At 37.6% G+C, this 22300-nt stretch overlaps 2 protein-coding genes across 3 annotated transcripts; one reads left to right on the top strand and one right to left on the bottom strand.

Moving 5' to 3' along the window:
- Positions 1–1093: 1093 nt before the first annotated feature.
- LOC107038688 (SEC23-interacting protein) lies at positions 1094–21873 on the top strand. Of its 2 annotated transcripts, XM_015257918.1 has the most exons (7): positions 1094–1433; positions 13365–13775; positions 13934–15384; positions 16713–16890; positions 16976–17806; positions 18526–18874; positions 19451–21873. In XM_015257918.1, the coding sequence occupies exons 1-7, from the start codon at positions 1292–1294 to the stop codon at positions 19722–19724; spliced, it is 3636 nt and encodes a 1211-aa protein (XP_015113404.1). In that variant the 5' UTR covers positions 1094–1291; the 3' UTR covers positions 19725–21873. The 2 variants fall into 2 exon arrangements, with proteins under 2 accessions (XP_015113404.1, XP_015113405.1); XM_015257919.1 differs by lacking the exons at positions 1094–1433; positions 13365–13775 and adding an exon at positions 13793–13851 and having other exon boundaries at positions 16740–16890.
- On the bottom strand, positions 2604–11686 carry LOC107038689. The gene is made up of 10 exons (XM_015257922.1): positions 11449–11686; positions 11239–11342; positions 10446–10591; positions 9237–9363; positions 8257–8469; positions 6068–6464; positions 4838–5003; positions 4623–4749; positions 3948–4121; positions 2604–3015 (listed from the first exon to the last, which is right to left on the bottom strand). Exons 1-10 carry the CDS (start codon positions 11649–11651, stop codon positions 2822–2824), a joined length of 1851 nt encoding a protein of 616 aa, XP_015113408.1. The 5' UTR covers positions 11652–11686; the 3' UTR covers positions 2604–2821.
- Positions 21874–22300: the final 427 nt, after the last annotated feature.

Here is a 22300-nt window from a genome sequence, read left to right on the forward strand (position 1 = left end):
TAGCACAAATGATAGATCCGATCAATTAGCCCCTCATGTATAGATATTCCAAATTTGTATTTTTTTCCTCATTGAAGTAGTTTTGAAGAAAATTGCGAGCTAATAAAAAACATTTGCTAGTTAGTACTTGTTTTTAAATAAATTTTTGAAAAATCACCTCTGAAAAAAAGGCGTTATCCCCTCTATTCCATTATTTCCAAAAAATTTTATCACCAATCGATAGCAAATTGTTTGAAGATTTTTGCGAGTCAAGAAAAAATCGTCAATGCACTCCTATTATTGTGTAAATTAACAATTCCAATTTCAACTGAAAACCAGAGTTGATGACCAGAGTTTGTAACAGAGATGTCAGACAAAATATGAATGTTTTTTTGGGCTCAAATGAAAGAGCGGGTCGAGAAATGGCGTGCTAGGGCCTCTAAAGATGGATTTGAACCAGGGAAGACCCCTAGACCCCACTGGACAATGTTGTCACAACTCTGCTTTTCAATTGAAAACAGACATCATCTTTAGAGACATTTGTCATCTTTAGAGGCATCAGCACGCCATTTCTCCAGCCGCTCTTTCATTTGAGCCCAAGAAAACATTCATATCTTGTCTGACATCTCTGCTACAAACTCGGGCCTTCAATTGAAAGAATTTTAAAAAAGTCCAAAGAGTCCGGTTTACCCCACCCTTTCCTACAACATTTTAAAAATATTATTTTTAAAATCATTTCCGAACTATAATATGAATCTCGCGGATTTTTAATGGCCGATAATAGTGCCATCTACGAAATTCAACGTTGGGACGTTGCAACAGATTACGTTGAGAATTGAGAAGCCGCTGATGAATGCTCATGGCAGTGGAATGGCCAAAAATACATTATCAAGAATGGCCAAAATACATTATTTCCAAAAGAAAAAAAAACTGTTTTTTTTACATGTTTCCCACTAGAAGCATAGAAAATATCGATATTTTGTGTATCGATAAATGCTACAGCAATACATTGCCGTATCGATATCAAACCATATAATTCGATACGATACACAATATCGATCTTTTACTGTGTATCGAAAAATCCTACGCTCCACTGGTGAGCCCTGTACATATGGTCATCCGTGTGTTCGATTCGCCTCACGTGCTTACGTGGAGGATTCGACAGGTTCAGGATTTTCCCGGAATTTTGACGAGTCAAAATAATCGTGAATAGGATTCGATGAATCATCTCGCGTAACAAGTGAGAGTTCGTGTGAGTTCGGTTGTTGTGCCGCGTAATGCTGTGGATATTGGACTCATTGTCACGTACAATATGGGTGATCACTCGCGAAAAATTAAAAATCCTCTCTTGACTGCTGGTCAAGGATTCTCGTTCGATGATTTTGGAGGAAGCAATTTACTGATGCCTGTCACTCCAGCTGTTGTCAGTGAGCCGGTTCGTCATGAGTTGCATGGTAGGATGAACTTTTTCGAGGGAAATGAATTTCAGGTTGGGCGGGGTCATTGATACGATTTAAACTTTCGTTTGAACATGGGTAGAGAGTGGAACAGAACGAAATTTTGAAACTGATGTCTCTTGAGGAAATTGTCCGAATGGAGTTAGGGTTCCAGCAGGATTCGTATTCATTTGAAATATACCTCTAATGCAAAACGGTTGTGGTTTGAGAAAGTTTATATGTCTGTTATCAATGAATGGTCGTAGGAGTGAATATTTAGGTAGATTCGATCATTTCCATTAATCTAAGCTTATCTGATTTTTGGGGTGGAATAGTCTCCTTAAATCCTCGAAATGGTGACAATAAAGCGAAGAGATAAAGCTGAAGATTAGATTCAGAGTTCAATCTAAGTTTAATCGAAACTAGTGGTTTTCAAACATTTTTAAGTCATGCAAATTCGTTCATGTTAGAAAAAAAATGCTTACATTATTGTTTGACTTTTGAATCCTGAAAAATCCCCCAAAATTGAATTTTCTGCTGACTAACATTCCGCTAGTTTGCACTTCGCAAAGAGCATAATTGCAGTTTTCTGGGGTCCAGTGGCATTCGTATTCATTTAGAAAAATGCCTCTCTCTAATGCAAAACGGTTGTATTTTGAGAAAATTTATGTCTGATATGAATGAATGATCACAGAAGTAAATATCCAGGTAGATTCAATCATTTCCATTAATCTAATCTTATCTGATTGTTGCGGCGAAACAGTCTCCTTAAATGCTGAAGATGGTGACAATAAAGCGAAGAGACGAAGCTGAAGATTCGATTTAGAGGAGTTTAGGGGGTTTCAAGCATTTTTAAGTCATGCAAATTCGTTCGTATTAGAAAAAAAAATGCGAATATTATTGTTAGACTTTTGAATCCTTAAAAACACCTTAAATTGAAATTTTTGGTGGCCAACATAGTTTACACTTCATGGCAAAGAAGATAATATTAGGTGTTTTTTCATGTAGATAACTCAGGAACAAATTCAGCAATTGAGCATGGATGAAAAAATATAATTCTGCCAATCAAATTTGTTTCAGACAAGAATTTAGAGTGAAATGTTGGGCATTTGTCTGTGTGAAATTTGATTGTGCAAAGGTCTATTTCCCTGCTATCCCACATGCAATTCTTTTTGCCCATAAATTATTTTATTTCATGTAAATGAAGAATCCAATACATTTTCGCTTCATATTTCTAGAAAATTCTGCTTTTTTGTCTTGCTCCGCTGTGTATAAAAAAAAAAGCTTAGATGTATAATATAAATAGACAATTTGTTTTTTAGAGAGAATTATTGAAATAGATTTGATTAATTTCCATTAATTTACGATTTTAGTGCTAGGAAAGTCAATCTGAATGCTGGATTAATTTAAAAATTAGTCCCTTCCGCTCTACTACCGGGCCCCCCTCTCGATCCATATCTTTGGGAATAAGAAATGTCGGCGCTCTTGCGTTTACGCGCACAGTAGATACATAGCAAAATGAGAAGTACGATGATGAAGAGTAGAAATAAGCTACCAATTACGATAGCTACAATTTCACCCGTCGACAAGTTGTCCCAGGCTGAAAGAAAAAAACATGAATAGAATTTCATGAATTTGTAAGTTGAAAGGAGGGACATAGGCCAAAGTGGACACCACTGAGCTGTTTTTTGGAATTTGGAAGTGTTCATGTTGCTGCACTTTCTCTTATTTTAAATTTTACATGAAAGAGGAAAAAATTCACGAATAAACCTAGCGCCTCTGACATAAAATTCTATTGAATTCCTACTAGACTTCTATGTATTGAAATTTCTTTTAGTTTTCCGTCCATTCTTTTGAAAAATTCTACATCTTTTGCGTTCATTTTTTCAAATAAAAATTATTTATAGAAAATATTTTCCAGAAAAATTCAACAGTGCGCATTTTTTTTTCTAGAAATATTAAGGCGGGAAATTACTGAAACAATCTGCAACGGAATAAACGGCATCAAAATCTATTGCTGCACAGACAATAAAATTTTGTTGAAAAGACTAGATCTACTTTTGCAATAAAAATTTTCAATCTCGGGACAAAATCCCACTTTACGCACGAGTGATGAAAAATAATTTCTGCTGAATATTGCATTCAAGTTCAATGAAATTTTCTACCAGATGCGCTAGATTTTGTCGTGGATACGTTTATGGTTTCAATATGGGGGGCATTTTGGGAAACGGTCCTTATGTGCAGCGCCATCTGTCGGAAGTCTAGAAAATTCTAGACATTTCGAGGTAATTCGAGAAGTTTCTTGAAATTTCGAAAAAATTCAAGAAGTTTCTAGGAAATTCGAGAAAGATCGAAAGACCATGGACGTATTCATCACGTCCAATTACAGCTGTATCGAAGATACAGCCGCCTGCAATTTTATTTTTCATTAATTTTCATCGTACGCAATTGTTTGTCGATTTAGTGTTATCGACAATCAACAACGGTTCATTTTCCCACCCTCTTCAATTGGTGTAAGAAAAAAATCTGTACCAGTGACGTCTATCGTGCGCGAATGAATGTTGCCCACAACATCTGTTGCTGTAACCTCCACTGTTGTATAGCAACACGAGGACGTGTAGAGGAAATGCACTGCGTTTCTAGTGCCAGCAATGAACTCTCGATTTGGATGAACCCCACTCGGTTGCGATGTCACCCTCTTCAGCCCTGAAGTATCGCATAATCGTGTTAGACGAAAGAAATGTTCAAGAGGATTAGGCAGTGTCTATTCACACGCTCCACGATAACTCTGACCGTGGATATACGGGACGTTTTCCCGTGGATATATGGGAGATCGGGGACCCTCAACTTTTACTTCTCAAATTAAATCTAGACAATACACTAGACACATCGAATCAATTGATAAGTGATATGCTAGTAGACTAGTAAATAATTTCTAGAAAATATTAATTCGTTGAATACGAATATCAGTCTAGATTAACGCAAACAAAAAATGAAATAAATAGTTGACAAATAGTTGACTAAATGCAAATAAATGATGAAATAAATAGTTTTTTACATTTTATGGGAACGTTTTCTCAACAACAATTCGATTGAAAAGCAGAGTTGAAAACCAGAGTTCATAGCAGAGACGTCAGACAAGATGTGAGGGAGAATATACCGTGGAGCGTGCGATTAGGCACTGCCAGAGGATTAACCACTATTTACCTGAATTATCGTCAGTCACGGTAATGTCGACAGTCCAAAAGCTATTTTCGCATCGCTCTTGGCGCAGTCTTCCGGCGCAATTATTGTTGAACTCGTAATCAATTGTTGGTTTTGCGCTGTCCGATATCTAGAGATGACGAATGGGGACGAATTGTAGACTGTGAATTTCTTATCACTAGTTTTCTCGGTATTGATAAAATTTCCCATTTACTCACCGCGTTCAATGGACTCTGGAGATACGTGTAGGCGGATTTTTCAACAGCTTCCAGATTTTGGCTTCGGTCTACGTGAAGAGTTACAGTATTGACCACACTTTCTTCTATCCTTGGCACCTCAATGTGTACGCCTACTTTAATTGTTTCGCCGGGCTGAATCCACCAGCTGTTGGAAAATGAAAATTTTTTTTCAATCAATCAATCGACGCGAATGTTCCCAATTAGGTTTTTTACTGACGAGGTTACTCGTCGTCCAAATTGTTACTTAAATTAAGAATAGTGTTCTTAAATTTGAAATATTATTGCAATTTCAGTAGCGAGACGGCAAAATGATTCAAATCGACTTACATTGTTAGAAATTCTTGGAAATTTCATGGAAAATATGATAGTAATTTTCATAAGAATGGCATTGCATCGAATTTATGGGAAAAACGGTTATGAAATTTCTAGTTTTAGGTAGAATTCAAGGAAATTCATGAGTTTTCAGTGGGAGTGAAAGGGAAGTTTCACTACTTAATTGAATTTTCAGTGGAACAGGAATATTCAGGAACAAAATTACATGAATTTTCAATTTTTCCCTGAATTTTCCCGATTATTCTAATTTTTCATAGAATAATTGAACTCGAAAAAGAAGTATTTTATTGATTTTTAGATAGTTTGAACAGAAAATCGACGGAATATTTGATTTTTCAATGACAAGATTTCCTGAAATTTTAATGACACTTGGACACAATAAAAATTTCCGGAATTTAACATGAAAAATTCAGACCAAAATTTTCAACAGTATAGCTGTTAGCTGAGTTTTCGCGCAATATCTCCGAATCTAAGGGGGATACCGAAATTTTCGTAATAACCTTTCTTATAGCTGTCAATTCGTTCTACAGAAAAGATTATAACAAAAAAATTTCTATCTACCGTACATTCCGCGATATTCTTTGAAAACTAACCAATAGTAGGAATCGCAAGCGAGAAAACGCAAATTTTCAGTCTAAATTGAAAAAAAAACAGTTTGCCCAATCCTTGATTCATTGAAAAAACAAAACATTTTGTTCCAATCGTTTGAAGGTGCAAACGAAAAACAGTATTTAAAAATTTATTTGTCCAATACGTTTGGAACTATTGAACATAATTTTCGAATACTTCTTTTCACAGTCGAATTTTTTCATTCAAGACAAAAATTCTTCTGTTTCGTTTACTACTGAATGAATACTAGTGATGAAATGTACTAACATTCGAGGTTCAATCCCCCTAATTTGGAATTGAGTGCTCCTAGCCTGGAACTCGTGCATGATAACGAAAGGCTGATTATTAGTCACTGTAAAAATAACAGTGTGCAAAGTTCCCGGTCGGACAAGGAGTGTCGTTTCTGGGGCCACATCCACTGGCACATTCTTTCCCCTTGTTATTAAATCACTCGCTCGTGACAAGTCTCGAAGCTCAGCGTCTGCATTCTCCTCAATTTGAAACTTTGATAACTCGTCGAGTGGCTCTCGAAAAACAACAGTCCTGGGGTAATTTTTATTCTCCTCGGGATCGGAAGATTCTCTCGGAAATTTCAATGGTGCTTGCCGGGACTCGGGGGTTTCAGGGTCGTCGAGAAAAATCACGATTCCGTCGGTCTCTATATCTGCGAAAAAATAACTATTGAAACTCCATTTAGGAAATTCTGGGTTGACACAATTCACTTGAATTGAGAATATTCTTCTCATTTCAGAAAAGAATAATTCCTGTTGGTCGAGGAATAGAATTGATTTTTTCAATATCTCATCAATTTCCGCAGCAGAGCAGGTCGTCTTTCTAACATAATTCCGGTATAAATATTGAAAATTGTTTAAAAAACTTACATTTGCACTGAATTTTTAGGTAAATTGTCTCAATGGAAAATCACACTTTAATGAGAAAATCAGTCGAAAGTGTAAATTAGAGTTTAATTTAGTAGCGAAGCGGTAAACCGGGTTAAGTCGATTTTAACTATTGGCCAGTTTTTGACGAATATCTCGGAATCTAAAAGAGATAGAAAAATTTTTGTCGTGACCTTTTTATAGCTCTTAATCGGTTCTACAAAAAAGGTCATGAGAAAAATTTTGCTATCTCTCTTAGGTTCTGAGATATTCATCAAAAACTGATCAAAAGTCAAAATCGACTTAACTCGGTTTACCGCTTCACTACTGAATCATTCAGTGTAAATGACGAAAAATGAAAGAAATTGGAGTTAATTTAATATTGAATTTTCATGTTCAATTCGAAATTCAGATTAGTTTTGAAGATTCCATTCATTTCCCCTTAAAATCTGTGAACTCTTTTCAACATTCGATGGAAACTTAAAATTTCATAATTCTTTTCCTAATAGATGGAATTCAATCTCACTTATAATGTAGATTGATTATATATGCCTAAAAACCAATAATCAGTGCACAAAAACGGAGTGTTTATTGGAATTGGTTTTTTGAAATTCAACTCCTACACAGCTAATTTCTTAATTTTTAAAATAAAAAATTTCACCATTCATGTAAAATAGCCCGAAAAATGTTTCTGAAAGAATCGAGAATATATTTCAAATATTTTAAGGATAATTTTTCTGCTTATTTTACATGAATCGTGCCATTTTTTATATTACAAAAAAAAGAAATTGGCTGTGTGGGAGACGAATTTCAAAAAACTAATTCATAATTGTTATTGTACACATTTTGTCAAAAATTTTGAAACAAAAACCTTTTTTTAACGCCTGCTGGGCAAACGAACAGTAAAGAATTGATTTTGTTGCGCTAATTATTTGTTTTTAGACATAATAATGGACCTTCAATCCATGAGAAATCTCACTGCAATAGCCCGCGACTTTTAAAAGTCTCCCCTTAAGGTATAAATTACCCGGAAAGTCGAATGCTATATACTGTCTTTCGACTTTTCGGATCCCTAAATGAGGGAACAGAAAGAATATGAATATACCGGTCGAAATAATTTCTCTCATTCCCCCAATATTTTTAATTCAAACATCATGTTTCCTCTGTTCGTCATGAGGAAATAAAAATGTCTCAAGAATAGTTTTTGCCCGCAGTCATTATTGACGTTACATTTACACACTGCGGTCAAAGAGCAACATCGAGAAGAGAAAAATAGAGAAACACGGAGATAGTTGCATAATCATTCGCAAAATGAAGCAGGCTGTGAGCCAATGTTTCCCTCTCATTGTCAGTGGAATGTTGTCGGCTGACGAGTGCGCATCTGACTTCCAATCGTTGTTTTCTAACTTCCAAGTAACGCTATGCTAGACATTGGGAACCACGTCATCCCTGTGTTTTCCCCAAATCTCCAGTGAGAAATGACGGAAAATTCACCTGTGCGGGACACTTTCACGGGATGACTCACATGTGGGGAGTGCCGGGAATTTAAACAAGAGAGAGTTTTCGAGTATTGCTTACCTCCATCGAGATTATCATCCTCCTCAAGTGCAGGAAGTGGCTCTGGATTTTCCACTCGAAGAACTTGTGAAACAGTGAGACTGTACGTTGAATTTTCCCTCCCTCTGAGCTTCAGTAGCCAGCCACCTGGTGGAGGGTTGTTCGCGACGAGATTCACCCCATTCCTGTCATCCCTCGCCAGTGACAGCCCAAGGGGTTCAGCCCTGTTTCTCCCTATTTTTCATTCATTTATCATTATTTTCTAGGGCAGTATCTCCAGTGTTTCGTTAAATTCATGTACAAAAGTGCGTATGACAGCAAAATCCACCGCTTATCAATGATTTTCTGATGAACAATTGCTCTTGAGAAAATTAGAAGAAAAATTTCAATTTATTCTCTTTGATGTTACGAAAGTGTTCTTTGTTTCACATTCACATTGGCCTTCTTCTCCTTTCTTCTGTCAATAATATTGTTATCTTATTTCATTTTATTTCAAACTTATTTTCATAAACTCATCAGAAGAAAAAATTGAATGCAATTCTTCTCTCGTGGAAGTTGATGCAACAACTAAAGGAGATGCTATTGCATGTTTATATGCATGACATATGTAACCTTTCATAGCGTATTCTTTTTTTCTGTGATAAAATGCAAACGCGAGTCGTGACGTGCATGAAGCCAACATTTGTATCAAAAATTCTCGTATCTCTATCTCTAAATCGTCAGTGACGCGATCAAGTGGTTTTTATTTAGAAAATAGTTGTTTTTAGATGATACTTGGGAGTATCAGGGTGAGCGTTTATGTATCGTACTGCATAGGCTGGTGAATGTTTTACTTGTAAATGTGGTTATGCATGTGTCGTTGATTTCGTTGAAGGTTTATTTCTGAGCGGTCGATGCTGCATCGAATGTGCGCGCAGTTCTGTATACTGGGGGCATGCAACCACGTGGACGTGAACGTTGCAGGTGGCCTTCAATATGTTGGGTGCATTGCGCTAACTTACCGGTGGGTATCTCGAGGAGTATCCACGTGACGTTTCCCACGATTCTTAATTGCAGTTGATCTGTGTCGGGATTGACGGTGAATTTGTTGGATGTGAAGTCTGTGAGGTGGCTATTCCTCAGTATTTCCTAGGGTGAATGGGAAATAGTTTTTTAGTTAACTACTAGGGGGCATCACCCCCTGCTCACTCCGCTCGCCAACCCGGGGGGGGGGCTTCGCCCCGCCCCCCGCTCGCTTCGCTCGCCCCCCTCTCTGTCCGACCGAGCGGGTGTGACCGTAGGTTTTTTTTTAAATTCCATTATCCGAATTTCTTTTACCCCCCTATATATGGGTACCCCCCATATAGGGGGTTGGGTGGGTGGGGAGGGGGGGCGGCGGGGGAGTACTCCTGAATTTTTAAACCTCCTTATTTTTCGATTATATAGAGAGATTGATGAAATAATTCATGGATTACGCTGAGAGAATAGTATGTTGGGGAACAAGGACGGGCAGTCATTCTTTCCCCGCCCGAGGTGCACGGGCTATTTTCTAACACGCTATTTTCGAATCTATCCCCCCAGGAAGATTAGATATTTGCTAAAGGGGTTACTAAATTACTAAACATCCTCAAGGGAAATAGCGGAACTCCTCAGTATTTCCTAGGGTGAATGGGAAATATTTTTTTAGTTAACTACTAGGGGGCATCACCCCCTGCTCGCTCCGCTCGCCAACGCGGGGGGGGATTCGCCCCGCCCCCCGCTCGCTTCGCTCGCCCCCCCCCCTCCCTGTCCGACCGAGCGGGTGTGACCGTAGGTTTTTTTTTTAATTCCATTATCCGAATTTCTTTTACCCCCCTATATATGGGTACCCCCCATATAGGGGGTTGGGTGGGTGGGGGGGGGGGGGGAGTACTCCTGAATTTTTAAACCTCCTTATTTTTCGATTATATAGAGAGATTGATGAATTAATTCATGGATTACGCTGAGAGAATAGTATGTTGGGGAACAAGGACGGGAAGTCATTCTTTCCCCGCCCGAGGTGCACGGGCTATTTTCTAACACGCTATTTTCGAATCTATCCCCCAGGAAGATTAGATATTTGCTAAAGGGGTTACTAAATTACTAAACATCCTCAAGGGAAATAGCGGAATCTTTGCAATGACTTCTTTCGTAACTCATTCTTCTCTATTTGACTATTTTATCGATAGACTACTGAATTCACAAATATTCACCAATTCCTTCGTGTTTTCTTCTTCTACTCCGAGCGTGGGGCTTTTACAGCCGATTGATAACTGAATTTCACATTTTTCTGTCGATATTTGGAGTCCATTTGAATCCTTGACTTTAGGTTCTTGATCGTTCACTGGTAATCTGTCTTCTGAAAGAGTATTGGAAATTTTGCTTGTCTTAAGAAATGTTTAATAGGAAAAATAAAAAGATTTTGATTTCTTTATGGAAAGTATCTAATCCAGATGACTTTTGTGGATAAATCTTGGAATTTCCGAAGTTTTTCGCTTGAATTTTTTAGTGATCGAAAAGAAAACGCACTAGAAAAACTTTGAACATTTTTCCAAAGGAATTTTTACAGAAAATATCTCAATGAAATGAGTTTTATAAAAGCACCACAACCTTTTTCTTTATTTCTATTAACTATTTCAGATTTTCTATTAAAAAACATAGAATAGAATAGAAAAAACAGAATAGGAAATATTTCTATTTTCTATTGAAAAACAATGCAGGGAACTGCGTAATATGTTAATAGAATCATCTAAAAACCGTTAGAATCCCCCCCCCCCAAATCCGCTACGTTTCTCTATCATTTTTTTTCATATTCACAACTCGTTGAATTGCCCATTAAATGCGACGATTTTATTCCACAAGGATAACCAATCCATACTGAACTCAATCGATGAATTTGATTCTGAATCATCAATATTTCTCCAAGTGTCCATTTACCTCTGGAAAATGACACTAACCACGGTTTACCACTTCCTTTTTAATTAAAATTACTCATACTCCACTCACTATTAAACTCCGGAACAGCCTGGCTGATGCGCCAAATAAAATTGATCTTTTTATTCCGCAGATTTCGCACTTGTGAATTGTTGACTTCCCCCTCAATGCAGTATCTGTTTAAAACCCATAAATTATTATTCACCCGTAAATAACTTCCAATCAGACAATAAACAATTCGCAAAAAAAATATAATTATTCTCATTGCATAAAAAATGTGACCTCGAACACTCATCCTTCTTAGTGAAAATTTTATTTCTCGACTGACTCGTACGATTAATAACAATCCACTGGGTATCATCGATTCTCGCCTCATTAGGCACTTTGAACTGCAATGCATTATTAACCACTCTCACACTTCCATTCGTTCCATCACCACTGGTGCAAATAACGCACACAGCAATGATTAAAAAAAATCTCTGCATGATTTCACCGAGTGAAAAATACCCCGTTCCTCCAGAATTTTGAGCAACACTGACTAACACCCTGGGTAGGGCACCTGTATTTATAACACCGCGTTTCCGGTATAGGAAGAAAAAAAAGAGAAAAAAGTGCTACAAATACAGTGACGTATTGCACAATTGTAACATCGTATTATTGACGTCTTGACACCACAGTGTCATGGGTATGGATAGACTCATCACTGTGTGTAAAGTAAATCTTGGTAAAACGAGTACCGGGTATTTTAAAATAATATCTTCTTTATCTCTCTCACCTCGCGAGTATCCTGTCAAACATTTGCCTCGTGGCCCATGAATGTGCTCATTACTAACGCTTTTATTATAGAGAAAACGTCAGGCATGACTAAAATCACGAATGGTCCTCAAACATTAGAATGATAAAGGTAGAATTATCGAATGTCCTCTTTTTTGACTCAGATAGTCACCTCCGAGGTGAGCCGACTCCCTCAACTCCAGCGATTTCCCAGTCCCGAATAAATGGAATTCCATTACCTTCTGTGAAGTGAAGGAATCGCGTTAGGAATTTTTTGAAATTTAAGTAACAGCTGCATCTGAATTCTGAATTCAGAATTGTGAATTTTTTAAGGTTTATGATTGATCTTGAAAATTCAATGGATCTAGTTTTTCATGTCGAGTAATTATTGGTTTTTCACAACTCCTGATGATTTCTATTATCGCGTGGATTTGGATATGGGAATTGCATTGAATATCGAAAAAAAAATTTTAAGTTTAAGATTTTTTACGGGAAATTTCAAGAGTAATTTTCTAACTGTGCAAGTGTCAAAAGACAAGGTTAGAAATCGAATCAGTATTCTGGAATTATTGGAAAAAATATATCGATTTTAAAACTTTCCGGAGACATTAAATTAATAAATATAAAATTAATTTTTTTATTTCTTCAAGCTCACGTTATTTTGCATTTTTTCATTTCGTCTCGTTAAAATGAGATCATAAAACTTGAAAATATATAAATGAAGAAAAACAAATTTTTCCATTTTCTAGCCGATTATCGCTTTTTAAAAATTTTCAGTCTCTAATTCGTGATTTTTGCTATTCATTACATTCATCATTCTATTAAAAGACAAGGATAGAAATCGAATTGATGGGCACTCCTTCATTATTCGAAAAGATATTTGATGGGTTTATTCGTTGGTGGGGCCGTAAAAGGTGCAGTTTTACAGCTGCCAAAAATATATATATCAAGAATAAGAATGAATGAAATTAACGTAATCTAATTTTGAAGACGGAAAAGGCGCAAAAAATTAAATAAAGTAATATAGGGTAAGCTACCCAGTAGATGGACGAGCTACTTTTTGATAGGAAATTACGCAAAAAATACTGAAGTGTGAATTGTTGCTTTGAATTTTCAGTAACTGTTGTGATTCTCAACCCCTGAATGGCGATTTTTTTGTCATCAATTTTTTTTCTCAATTGCTAAAGAACAAACGTTGTATCTACTGGGCAGTTTGTCCTAGCAGAAACGAATCTAGCGACGGGCGCGAAGCGCCCGTTCGTTAATAATGATAATAATAATAATAATAATAATAATAATAATAATAATAATAATAATAATTTCCAAATCTTTCTTAAACCATCAACCCCTCCTAAAACCCCGAAAATTCCCCAACCGTCAAAACGAACCCCCCAATTCTAAACTCCCTCTGTTTTCTGTCTCAGATAATCTCCTTCAAGGTGAGCAGTCCACCTCAACACCGGCGGTTCTCCAGGCCCCGCTAGCCGAGCAAAATATTCCGCCCCCCATAACCGAAATCCCCTTACCCCCCCGTGCCGCAAAGTCTCCCCCCACCGATTCCCACCACCGTTCCAGTTACTTCACCTCAATCCTCTCATCTCTTCCAAATCTCTCGCTCACATCGCTAACAGGACAACAGGCCCCACCACCCAGTGCCGCCCCGACCGATTCAACAGAAGACAGGCTGTCTCTAAATAACCCATCAAACTTTCCACCGCAGGAGTACCATCATCCTCCACCACTTGAGAATTTCAACGATCAATCTCGTCCACCATCACTACAGCAACCAGCCCTCCCCCCACCCCCCGCCCTCGCCTGCCCACCCCAAGCAGTTGGTAAGTCNCGAACCATCACTACAGCAACCAGCCCTCCCCCCACCCCCCGCCCTCGCCTGCCCACCCCAAGCAGTTGGTAAGTCAATTAAATTGTCACGTTTATACCTCACTTAATTTACCCAACCGCTGGGTAATTTCATATAACACTTGGCTTGCAGGTTCGGTATCGTATCGTCTTGGTAACCAGCGACGTCTTAAATACGCCCCACCCCCGGATTTAACATCGAGCACAGCAAAATCTTCGGCACCACCGTCTCTGGGCATTCAAAATCTCCCGATTCCCCCGGGCCACACTGAATTCTTCACCCCGGGATTGGTAGCTCCCCGAGTTGATGAGAATCTCGTATTTCCCCCAGCGGTGGCACAACCCCCTAGCAATCCATCAATCTCGGCGATATCTGGACCCCAAGAAATTCCAACAAGTAGTGCATTGAGAGACCCCGTGACCCCCCACAATACCCCAGCGAATTACTTCATATCAGCCTCGACATTCGACACGAATTATCAGCCCCAGCAGCCATCACTCAGCGATTTGTCTCAGTTTCCCCCGATAAATCCGCCAAAAGTACCTGTTAATGATACTTTACGGAGTGCATCGGCAATCACTGAAGATCTGGCGGAGATAGATCTCTCGCAGAGATCCTCGCCACGAGATATTTTTCAGCAAGAAACTGCTCTTGAGAGTCAATCGCAGCCCCTGAATGCTGATTATCCAGCAGTCGAGCCGGGGAATCACTTATTCACGAGCAATTTTCCGCACGTTAACAGTGAGCCGAGCATAAGTGCATTCTTCGATACGAAAAATGTGGCATCTGTAAAGACCAGCCAATCAGCGCAGCCACTGTCCCAGATATCGTTTTACAATCCTGTTGAGTTTGAATTAAATTCAAGTGTACATAATTTACCTCGTCAGTGTGAAATTAACACGCAAAGTGCAATTAGCGATGGATTCATTTCATCAACGGCTGGTAGTGCCAACTGGTCTACCCCTCGGGCAACTTTAATAACGAGTGAAATGCCCGAACCAACGGGTACAGCAACACTTAATACCATTCAAACATCGATAAATCCATCGATTGGGCGTTGTCAGCAGAGCGATACTATTCCACCGAGTCTTCACAATTTGGCAGCTGGTAGTGATAAAAAAATGGTGTACAGGCCAGTTTATCATCACTGGTTTTATCGTAAAAATATTGAGAATAAAGTACTGTGGAGTCCATTTTCAATGCATGATAGTTTGAGTTTAGAGGGGGTACATAATTCCAGTGATATCACACCGGAGACAACAGTTGCCACTGATGGGGGTCGTTATGATGTTGAAATACTGAAGCGTCAGAGAGTACCTGTTTACTGGTCTGGGGAGCCAACTGAGGTCAGGAGGGCCTCGTGGTTTTACAAGGGCCCGGGGGAATCCAGGTACACACCCTATGAGGAGAGCACTGCTGCTAGACTCGAGGAGGAGTACAAACAGGCCTGCAACAATGATCATTGGAATAGAAGGGTGGAACTCAATAATGGAGAGTACATTATTTTTCACAGTGCTAGCATACAAATTCATTATCTGCAGGCTAGCTCACCTGAGCTCGTCGCGTCGTGGGGCACCAGCGCTGTAAGTATTCTATTTTTATGGTCTGGGGGTTCGAGGGGGAATTGCTATTGAATGGGGGCGATTAGGGGTTTGGGATTTTTGTTTGGAAGAGATGAATTTCATTCTGCTGGAAATTTTTGGGAGAAAAACTCGGTGAACGTCTCTGAAATTTTTGAATATACTTTCGAGGCATTTCAGGATTTTGAGACGTTGAAAAGTAAGAATTTTAGGGGACAGGGAATTTGTAAACTTCGGTTCAATTGTTGAGAGGAAATTCATGTGAATCGAGGCGTGAGGATCTGCAGATTTTTCAAATTATCAAAATGTTCTTTCAAGTTTTTAAATGAGACCTGTTTTAACCAAATCGTATTGTTCGCTCAGGAGATGTTGCTGATCAAAGACACTTTGCCCCAATTCTTGAATTTTATAATAGGGGAGAGTGTCGTGTTTTCCCTTATAATTGAAAATTAAAATAAGTTGAGAAGTTTTGGTATTTTGTTGCTTGAAACTATTTTAATTTCAAGGTGAAACTTGAAATTTTCTATCTAAAAAATTCCAAGAATCGTAATTCAATGGTGTGAGAATTATAGGTTTGGGGTTTTTATTTAGGAGAGGAATCGATGGATTTTATACTATTGAGAATTTTTGGGTAAAATTTTCGGTCCAATTGTCGGAACTTTTGGTCAGATTATAGTTCCTTTAAAATTTCAAGGAATTTCGTCATTGACAATTTAAATGAATCATAGTTTCTACCAGCAATTCAATGGAGACTAAATATCGGTTGAATTGTTCCATGAAAATTAATAGAAATTAGCAAAATTCATGTAGATTTATTCTTGAATTTTCCATTAATTGAGAATTCAGCATAATTCAATACTGAATATTCAGGTTTTAATTGCAACTTTAAGTGAGTTGGAGAATTCTCGTCTTCATGGTATTCAAAAATTTGAAATTCTATTAAATTTTCAGCGAAATTTGGAAATTCGTATTTTTTATCCCTAAATCGAATTCAATGTCCCTCTCCTAGAAATTAATAATCAACTACCTATGAATATTTTTGTTTCTAACAATGTGTTTGGTCCGGAGACGTCAATTAAAAACACTCCCCTATTCTATAATTCAATAATAGAGGAGACCGTCTTATTTTCCCCTATAATTGAAAAGTCCACTAATTTCTGAAATTTCCGTCTCATTTATATTTGAACCTAAAAAAAAATCTCAACAAATGTAATTTTCAAAGCCCATTCCATTGCAATGATTATTCCCCTCGAAACCCCTCCCTCTTTTTAATCTTCTTTCATCGTAAAAAATTCTAACGAACAATTGTGTCATGAATCTTGTTCACCCAGGATTCAGAGAGCGATACGTATTTACAGGGTACCTCGAGTCGTCCAAAAGTAGTAAAACGTGGAGTAGATGAATTTCACATCGAGGAAGGTGAACCCGAAAAAATAGATCACCTCCTGTTTCTCGTCCACGGGGTTGGCAGCGTCTGTGACCTGAAATTCCGAAGTGTCGAGGAAGTCGGTGAGAACCATAGAAATAATAAACTCCCAGTCCATGTCAGTTTCAGTTACCCTGAAGATCATTAATTGGCCTTTTGTTAAAACAGTTGACGAGTTTCGAAGTATATCCCTGCAGCTCATCCAATCACACTATCGAACAGCCAGTACTCATGGGATTGTAAATAGGATTGAAGTACTGCCGATATCGTGGCACGCAACATTGCACTCTGAGGACACTGGGATCGATAAGAAATTAAAAGCCATAACATTGGAGAGCATACCGAAATTGCGACACTTCACTAATGACACATTACTGGACGTTCTCTTCTACACAAGCCCAGTTTTTTGTCAAACAATAATGCAGACTGTTGGTAATGAGATGAACAGGCTGAACGCACTATTCCGAGAGAGAAATCCAGATTTCACAGGGAATGTTTGTGTGGGGGGTCACTCACTGGGTAGTTTGATACTCTTCGATCTGCTCTGCCATCAGAAGGCACCAGCAGACGAGAGCAAACCCGATCCTGATGCAACAATCAACGAGGAGGACGAGAACTCTGACGAGGAGAGAGATAATGCCCTCAATTCATCCCTGAAACCCATGCCCAGATCGATACTCAAACGTCGCCTGAGCAGAAAAATAAGTTATGTCATGGGTGCTGCAGGCACTGGCCAGCCATTCATCGTCTATCCACATCTCAATTTCTTCCCCAAGGCGTTCTTCGCCCTTGGCAGTCCAATTGGAATGTTTGTCACTGTACGTGGTATCGATAAGCTCGGTGAAAACTTCAAACTACCCACTTGTCCTGCTTTCTTCAATATCTTTCATCCATTCGATCCAGTTGCATACAGGATGGAAGCACTCATCAATCCTGAGGCTTGCAAGTACAGACCGATGCTCATTCCTCATCATAAAGGAAGGAAACGAATGCATTTAGGTATTGTGTTGAGAATTTTTTTTTACTGAAATTTCTGGTACACTTTTGCGAGATTTTGGACAATTAGTTTCACTGAAATTTCAAGGAATTTCGGGTTTGGAAATCCAATATTTGATTTAAAAAGCAATGGAAAATGCAACTTTCAGTTCAATTATGATGATAATAATAAATGATGAGGAAGTTTTGCGTGATTTGGTATTGAATATTGATGTTTTGAATGAAAGTTCAAGTATTTTGGGGAATTCTTATCTTCCTGCTGCTGAAAAAGTTGGAATTCCATTGAATTTCACTGAAATTTGAATTGAATTCAGAGGGATAGAAGATGAAGAATAGGAACTAATCAATGTTCGGCATCTGTTCACACTGTTACAAAAAAATTTGGGTTGAAAAATTTAATTTTGTGATGGTTCCATTAAATTTTCAAGGAAATTAGTAATTGAAAATTCAGAAGTTCATGTGAAAATGAAGACAAACTGTAAATTCCAGTTCAATTATTTCACCGAAATTCCTAGACATCAAATGGAATGTTTTCGTTTGGAATTCCATTGCATTTTTAGTGAAATGTGACATCCCATGACTTTTTTATACTAAAAAATCTGAGGTCCATGAAATTTAAATGAAATTGCAATTTTTTCCGATAGTGTACGTGAAATTTCGTTCCCTGTGTCGATTATTTGATGCCCCAAACTAATGTAGTTCCTATGGTTTTCGAATTACAGAATTGAAGGAAACAATGGCAAGAGTGGGCGCTGATCTGAAGCAGAAGCTCTTAGACTCAGTCAGAAGCACCTGGAATTCAGTTTACCAACTGGCAATGTTCCATCGTCAGGACAATCACGCACTTGAGCAAGAAATCGATAAAGTTGTTGAGGAGCAGATGCAAAAGTCAACTAGTAACAATCATAATATCGATAATGAACAAGATGATGACAGGGAGAACGAGAGAGGGGTTAATTTGAAAGTTGGACAACTCAATGGGGGCAGACGTATCGATTACGTTCTCCAGGAGGCGCCGTTTGAGTACATAAACGAGTACATTTTCGCTATGACTAGCCATGTGGGTTACTGGTAAGTAAATCCCTGTTTTTTTAGCTTTAGGATGTCCAAGTACTTTGGCTATTTTTCCTCCAGTTAAATGCTTTTCTAGTTTTTTAGTCTAACATCAGAGCTTTTATTTGTGCCCCATTCGACCTTAGGCTTCCGGACATTTTACAATAATTTTATTAGTTGACTTTTGCAAGTCTGAAATTGAGTCTTGACATTGAACCATTAGAAAATAATTTTGAAGTCTGAAAAAAAATAAGAAAGTTTACTGTTGGAGAAATATTGATGAAATAATTAAAAAGTTGCAATTTTTTAAAATTATGAGCATTTTCTGTAAATAATTTATAAACAAGCAATTTTCCTCTATAAAAATCATATGTTCGGAATTGTAACAAATTTATTCATATTCAGAATAAAAAAAATAAGATTTCCGAAAGTTTGAACAATTTCAATTATTTATTTGTCAACAACGAATGTTTAAAAAATAATAATTCTGTAAAATATAGTTTGTATGGCACTGTGAAAGATACTTGGATATCCTTAAATGAATTGTATGAATTTATGAAACATTAAATAATGGGGAATTATATTTGTCTTCAGGGAATCGGAGGATACGATGCTACTGATACTGAAGGAGATATATGGCGCCAATGGAATACAGGCTGATGCACAATTGCCTCCGCAAACTATGACTATTGAACGCCCTTCGCCTAATAATTCGAGTTTTTCTAGTCCCGGACCTTCGGGGCCTGCTGAAGGGTTCAGTTTTCCAAATGCTGGGGGAGGAAATGCAGCAATGGGGGTTGATCCTACAGCACCCATAAGCAATAGACCTGTGGGACCACCTCCCATGTCTGGATTCATACGAAAATGATAATGTGATACTAATGTTACTAACTTTTGAGAACAACGAATCGATTGACCACACGAATAGGGGCAAGTGGAACAAAAAGAGTACTTTTGACTTCTTTTAAAATCTTACATTAATGACTCATTGAATTTTCTATAAAATAGGATAATTTTTGTTCCTGTGTGAAATACAATTCTTTCTTTTTGTTTTGCGCCTAGGCTGAGTTCAATTAATGAGATTGTTTCTTGGGCATAAACATTGAAAGAAAAGTTAAGAGTCCATTTTGCCCCAGCCTCGCCTACTCACACATTCGCGATGATTATTTCTCGTAAATACTTATACAAAAGGTGATGCTGATCTTTCTGTGGGGAGGCCGTGGAGTCTGAAGAGAGAAGAATATTTTTGTTTATTGGAGAATGTCAGAGATCTTTTTTGTAGCTAATTAAGATTTGAATAAAAAAGCTCTTGACATTTTTTCGATAATTTGTAGTGGAGGGGGAACAGTAATGAGTTGAATTCTATATTTTTGTCAATTGTACATTTACGGATATTGGAAACGAGTGGTTTCCGGAGAATATGCTGGGAGATCTTTTTTGTCTGAAGAATTTTAGATTGAAAATTCTCTCGACAATTCTGTCTTCAATTACTCGGTGTCAGGATAATTTCGGGGGTGATAGAATGTGATATGGGCGAGATTAATTGACCCTTCGTTATTCAGGCGATTTCTGGAGAATTTTTCTAATGTCGTTTTCTTATATAAAAGGAGACTTTATAAACTAGGAGAAGATGGGAGTGAATGGGTGAAGGTTTGAAAAATTCAGTCGTGAAGCGGTAAAACGATTCAAATCGACTTAGCTTTTTGCTGAATTTTCGAGGAATATCTCCGAATCTAAGGGAGGTAGAGAAATTGGTGAAATGATTGGAAAAAGGCTTGGGGTCTGCTGCGCACCCCATGTGAGTAACGAAGAACGAAAAATGACTAAATGATTGAGAGTTAAATCCGTTATTTTCGTTCATTTGCGTAAAAAATGAGTGGTTTTGTGAGAAACGTTGAGATTTATTTTACACCTGAAGATTCTCATGGAACAGCCCCCACATTTTCCTCCGTAATCGCTCAATAATATGATCATCTCATGTCTCATAAAATATGAAAAAAGAGCGATTATTCTTCGTCATCTGTTGGCTTTTGGAGAATTTTTCCAAAGTCAATTTTTCAACAGAAAATTGGACTGAAGACGAGAGAAAGATGTGACTGAGTGGTTGAAGGTTCGAAAAATAATATTGATCTAAAAATGTTTCATTTCAAATAATGACAAGTGGTTGAAAAAAATTATGGAAAAAAGCCCTGGGGTGTGCTAAATACTCTTCGTTTGTGACGAAGAATTAAAAACCACTAAATAGCAACGAGTAAAATCTGCTATTAGATTTCCTCACACGTCAGCTTGTAAATTGAAAATTTACAGACTACGGGAATATGACCTATGCTCATTATAAACGGTAAAAATTGTTTTTATTTTTAAAAAAGTTTAGAAAAAAATTTCCCATTTCATTAATAATTCAGTGAGTTATCAATATTTTTTTTAAAGTTGAAAGTGCCCATATTACCCCCCCGTCCCCCAACTCGTGGTAAATTATGTGTTTGACGAGTGGGAATACAATCCTCGTCTTTAGTTCGAGCAGTATACCTCATGCTCGTCAAAAACATAATTTACCAAATCGTTGGATAAAATACTATTTCAATTGTCGAAAATGCATGGCTGAGAGTTTTCTAGAAAAGCCCCCGAAATTTTCCTCTGGAATCACTGGATAATACGATCATTTTATATTCGATAAAATGTGAAATAAGCGCGATCCCTCTTTCATCTGTTGGATTTAGGTGAATTTTTCCAAAGTCGCTTTTCCGAAAATAATATGCCTCCAAAGATTTTCGTTTCAATAAATGAGAAAGTGGTTCACAAAAATAATGGAAAAAAAATCCTGGGGTGTGTTGTACACCCTTCATTCCTGACGAAGAATCAAAAAAGACTAAACAGCAATGAGTGAAATCTGCTGTTATATTTTTCAATTCACCGGTGAAGCGGTAAAGCGATTTAGCTGTTAGCTGAGTTTTCGAAGAATATCTCCGAATCTAAGGGAGATAACGAAATTTTCGTAATGACATTTTATGTAGGTCTCAATGCGCTCTACAAAAAAGGTCATAACAAAAATTGTGCTATCCGCCTCAGATTCCGAGATATTTATTAAAAACTGACCAATAGTCAAAATCGACTCAAACCGTTTCACCGCTTCGCTACTGAATCCATTCACATCGAAAATGCCTGGTTTCATGAGGAAATGTAGAGATCTATTTTTTGCAGCTAACGATTCTCATAGAAAATCAGTACCACAACAATTTCCTAAACAATCAAATCCGATGTAAAATCGATGAAAAACCACTTCTCACGATTTACCTCTCACTCTTGAATTGTCAATCGAACTTTACAATAGCATTGAAAGTGGGGAATGGAGAAGTCCCAGACGACGAAAAATTATTTGTATATTATGTAAAATATAATGCCATTGTTTTAATTTGGGAAGTATGAAAAAAACGTATCATTTAT

Source organism: Diachasma alloeum, unplaced genomic scaffold, assembly GCF_001412515.2.
Source record: "Diachasma alloeum isolate Michigan unplaced genomic scaffold, Dall2.0 Dall_scaffold_00286, whole genome shotgun sequence".
NCBI classification, from domain to species: domain Eukaryota; kingdom Metazoa; phylum Arthropoda; class Insecta; order Hymenoptera; family Braconidae; genus Diachasma; species Diachasma alloeum.

Bases quoted from the DNA above. Each gene is read 5' to 3' on its own strand.
- LOC107038689 (XM_015257922.1), bottom strand. From the start codon at position 11,651: ATGCAGAGATTTTTTTTAATCATTGCTGTGTGCGTTATTTGCACCAGT. The intron at 4,750-4,837 runs GTGAGTAAATGG...CGTCATCTCTAG, and splicing joins TCCAGAGTCCATTGAACGCG to ATATCGGACAGCGCAAAACC. The intron at 4,122-4,622 runs GTAAATAGTGGT...GCGATACTTCAG, and splicing joins CGTGACTGACGATAATTCAG to GGCTGAAGAGGGTGACATCG.
- LOC107038688 (XM_015257918.1), top strand. From the start codon at position 1,292: ATGGGTGATCACTCGCGAAAAATTAAAAATCCTCTCTTGACTGCTGGT. The intron at 15,385-16,712 runs GTAAGTATTCTA...TTGTTCACCCAG, and splicing joins CGTCGTGGGGCACCAGCGCT to GATTCAGAGAGCGATACGTA. The intron at 18,875-19,450 runs GTAAGTAAATCC...ATTTGTCTTCAG, and splicing joins ACTAGCCATGTGGGTTACTG to GGAATCGGAGGATACGATGC.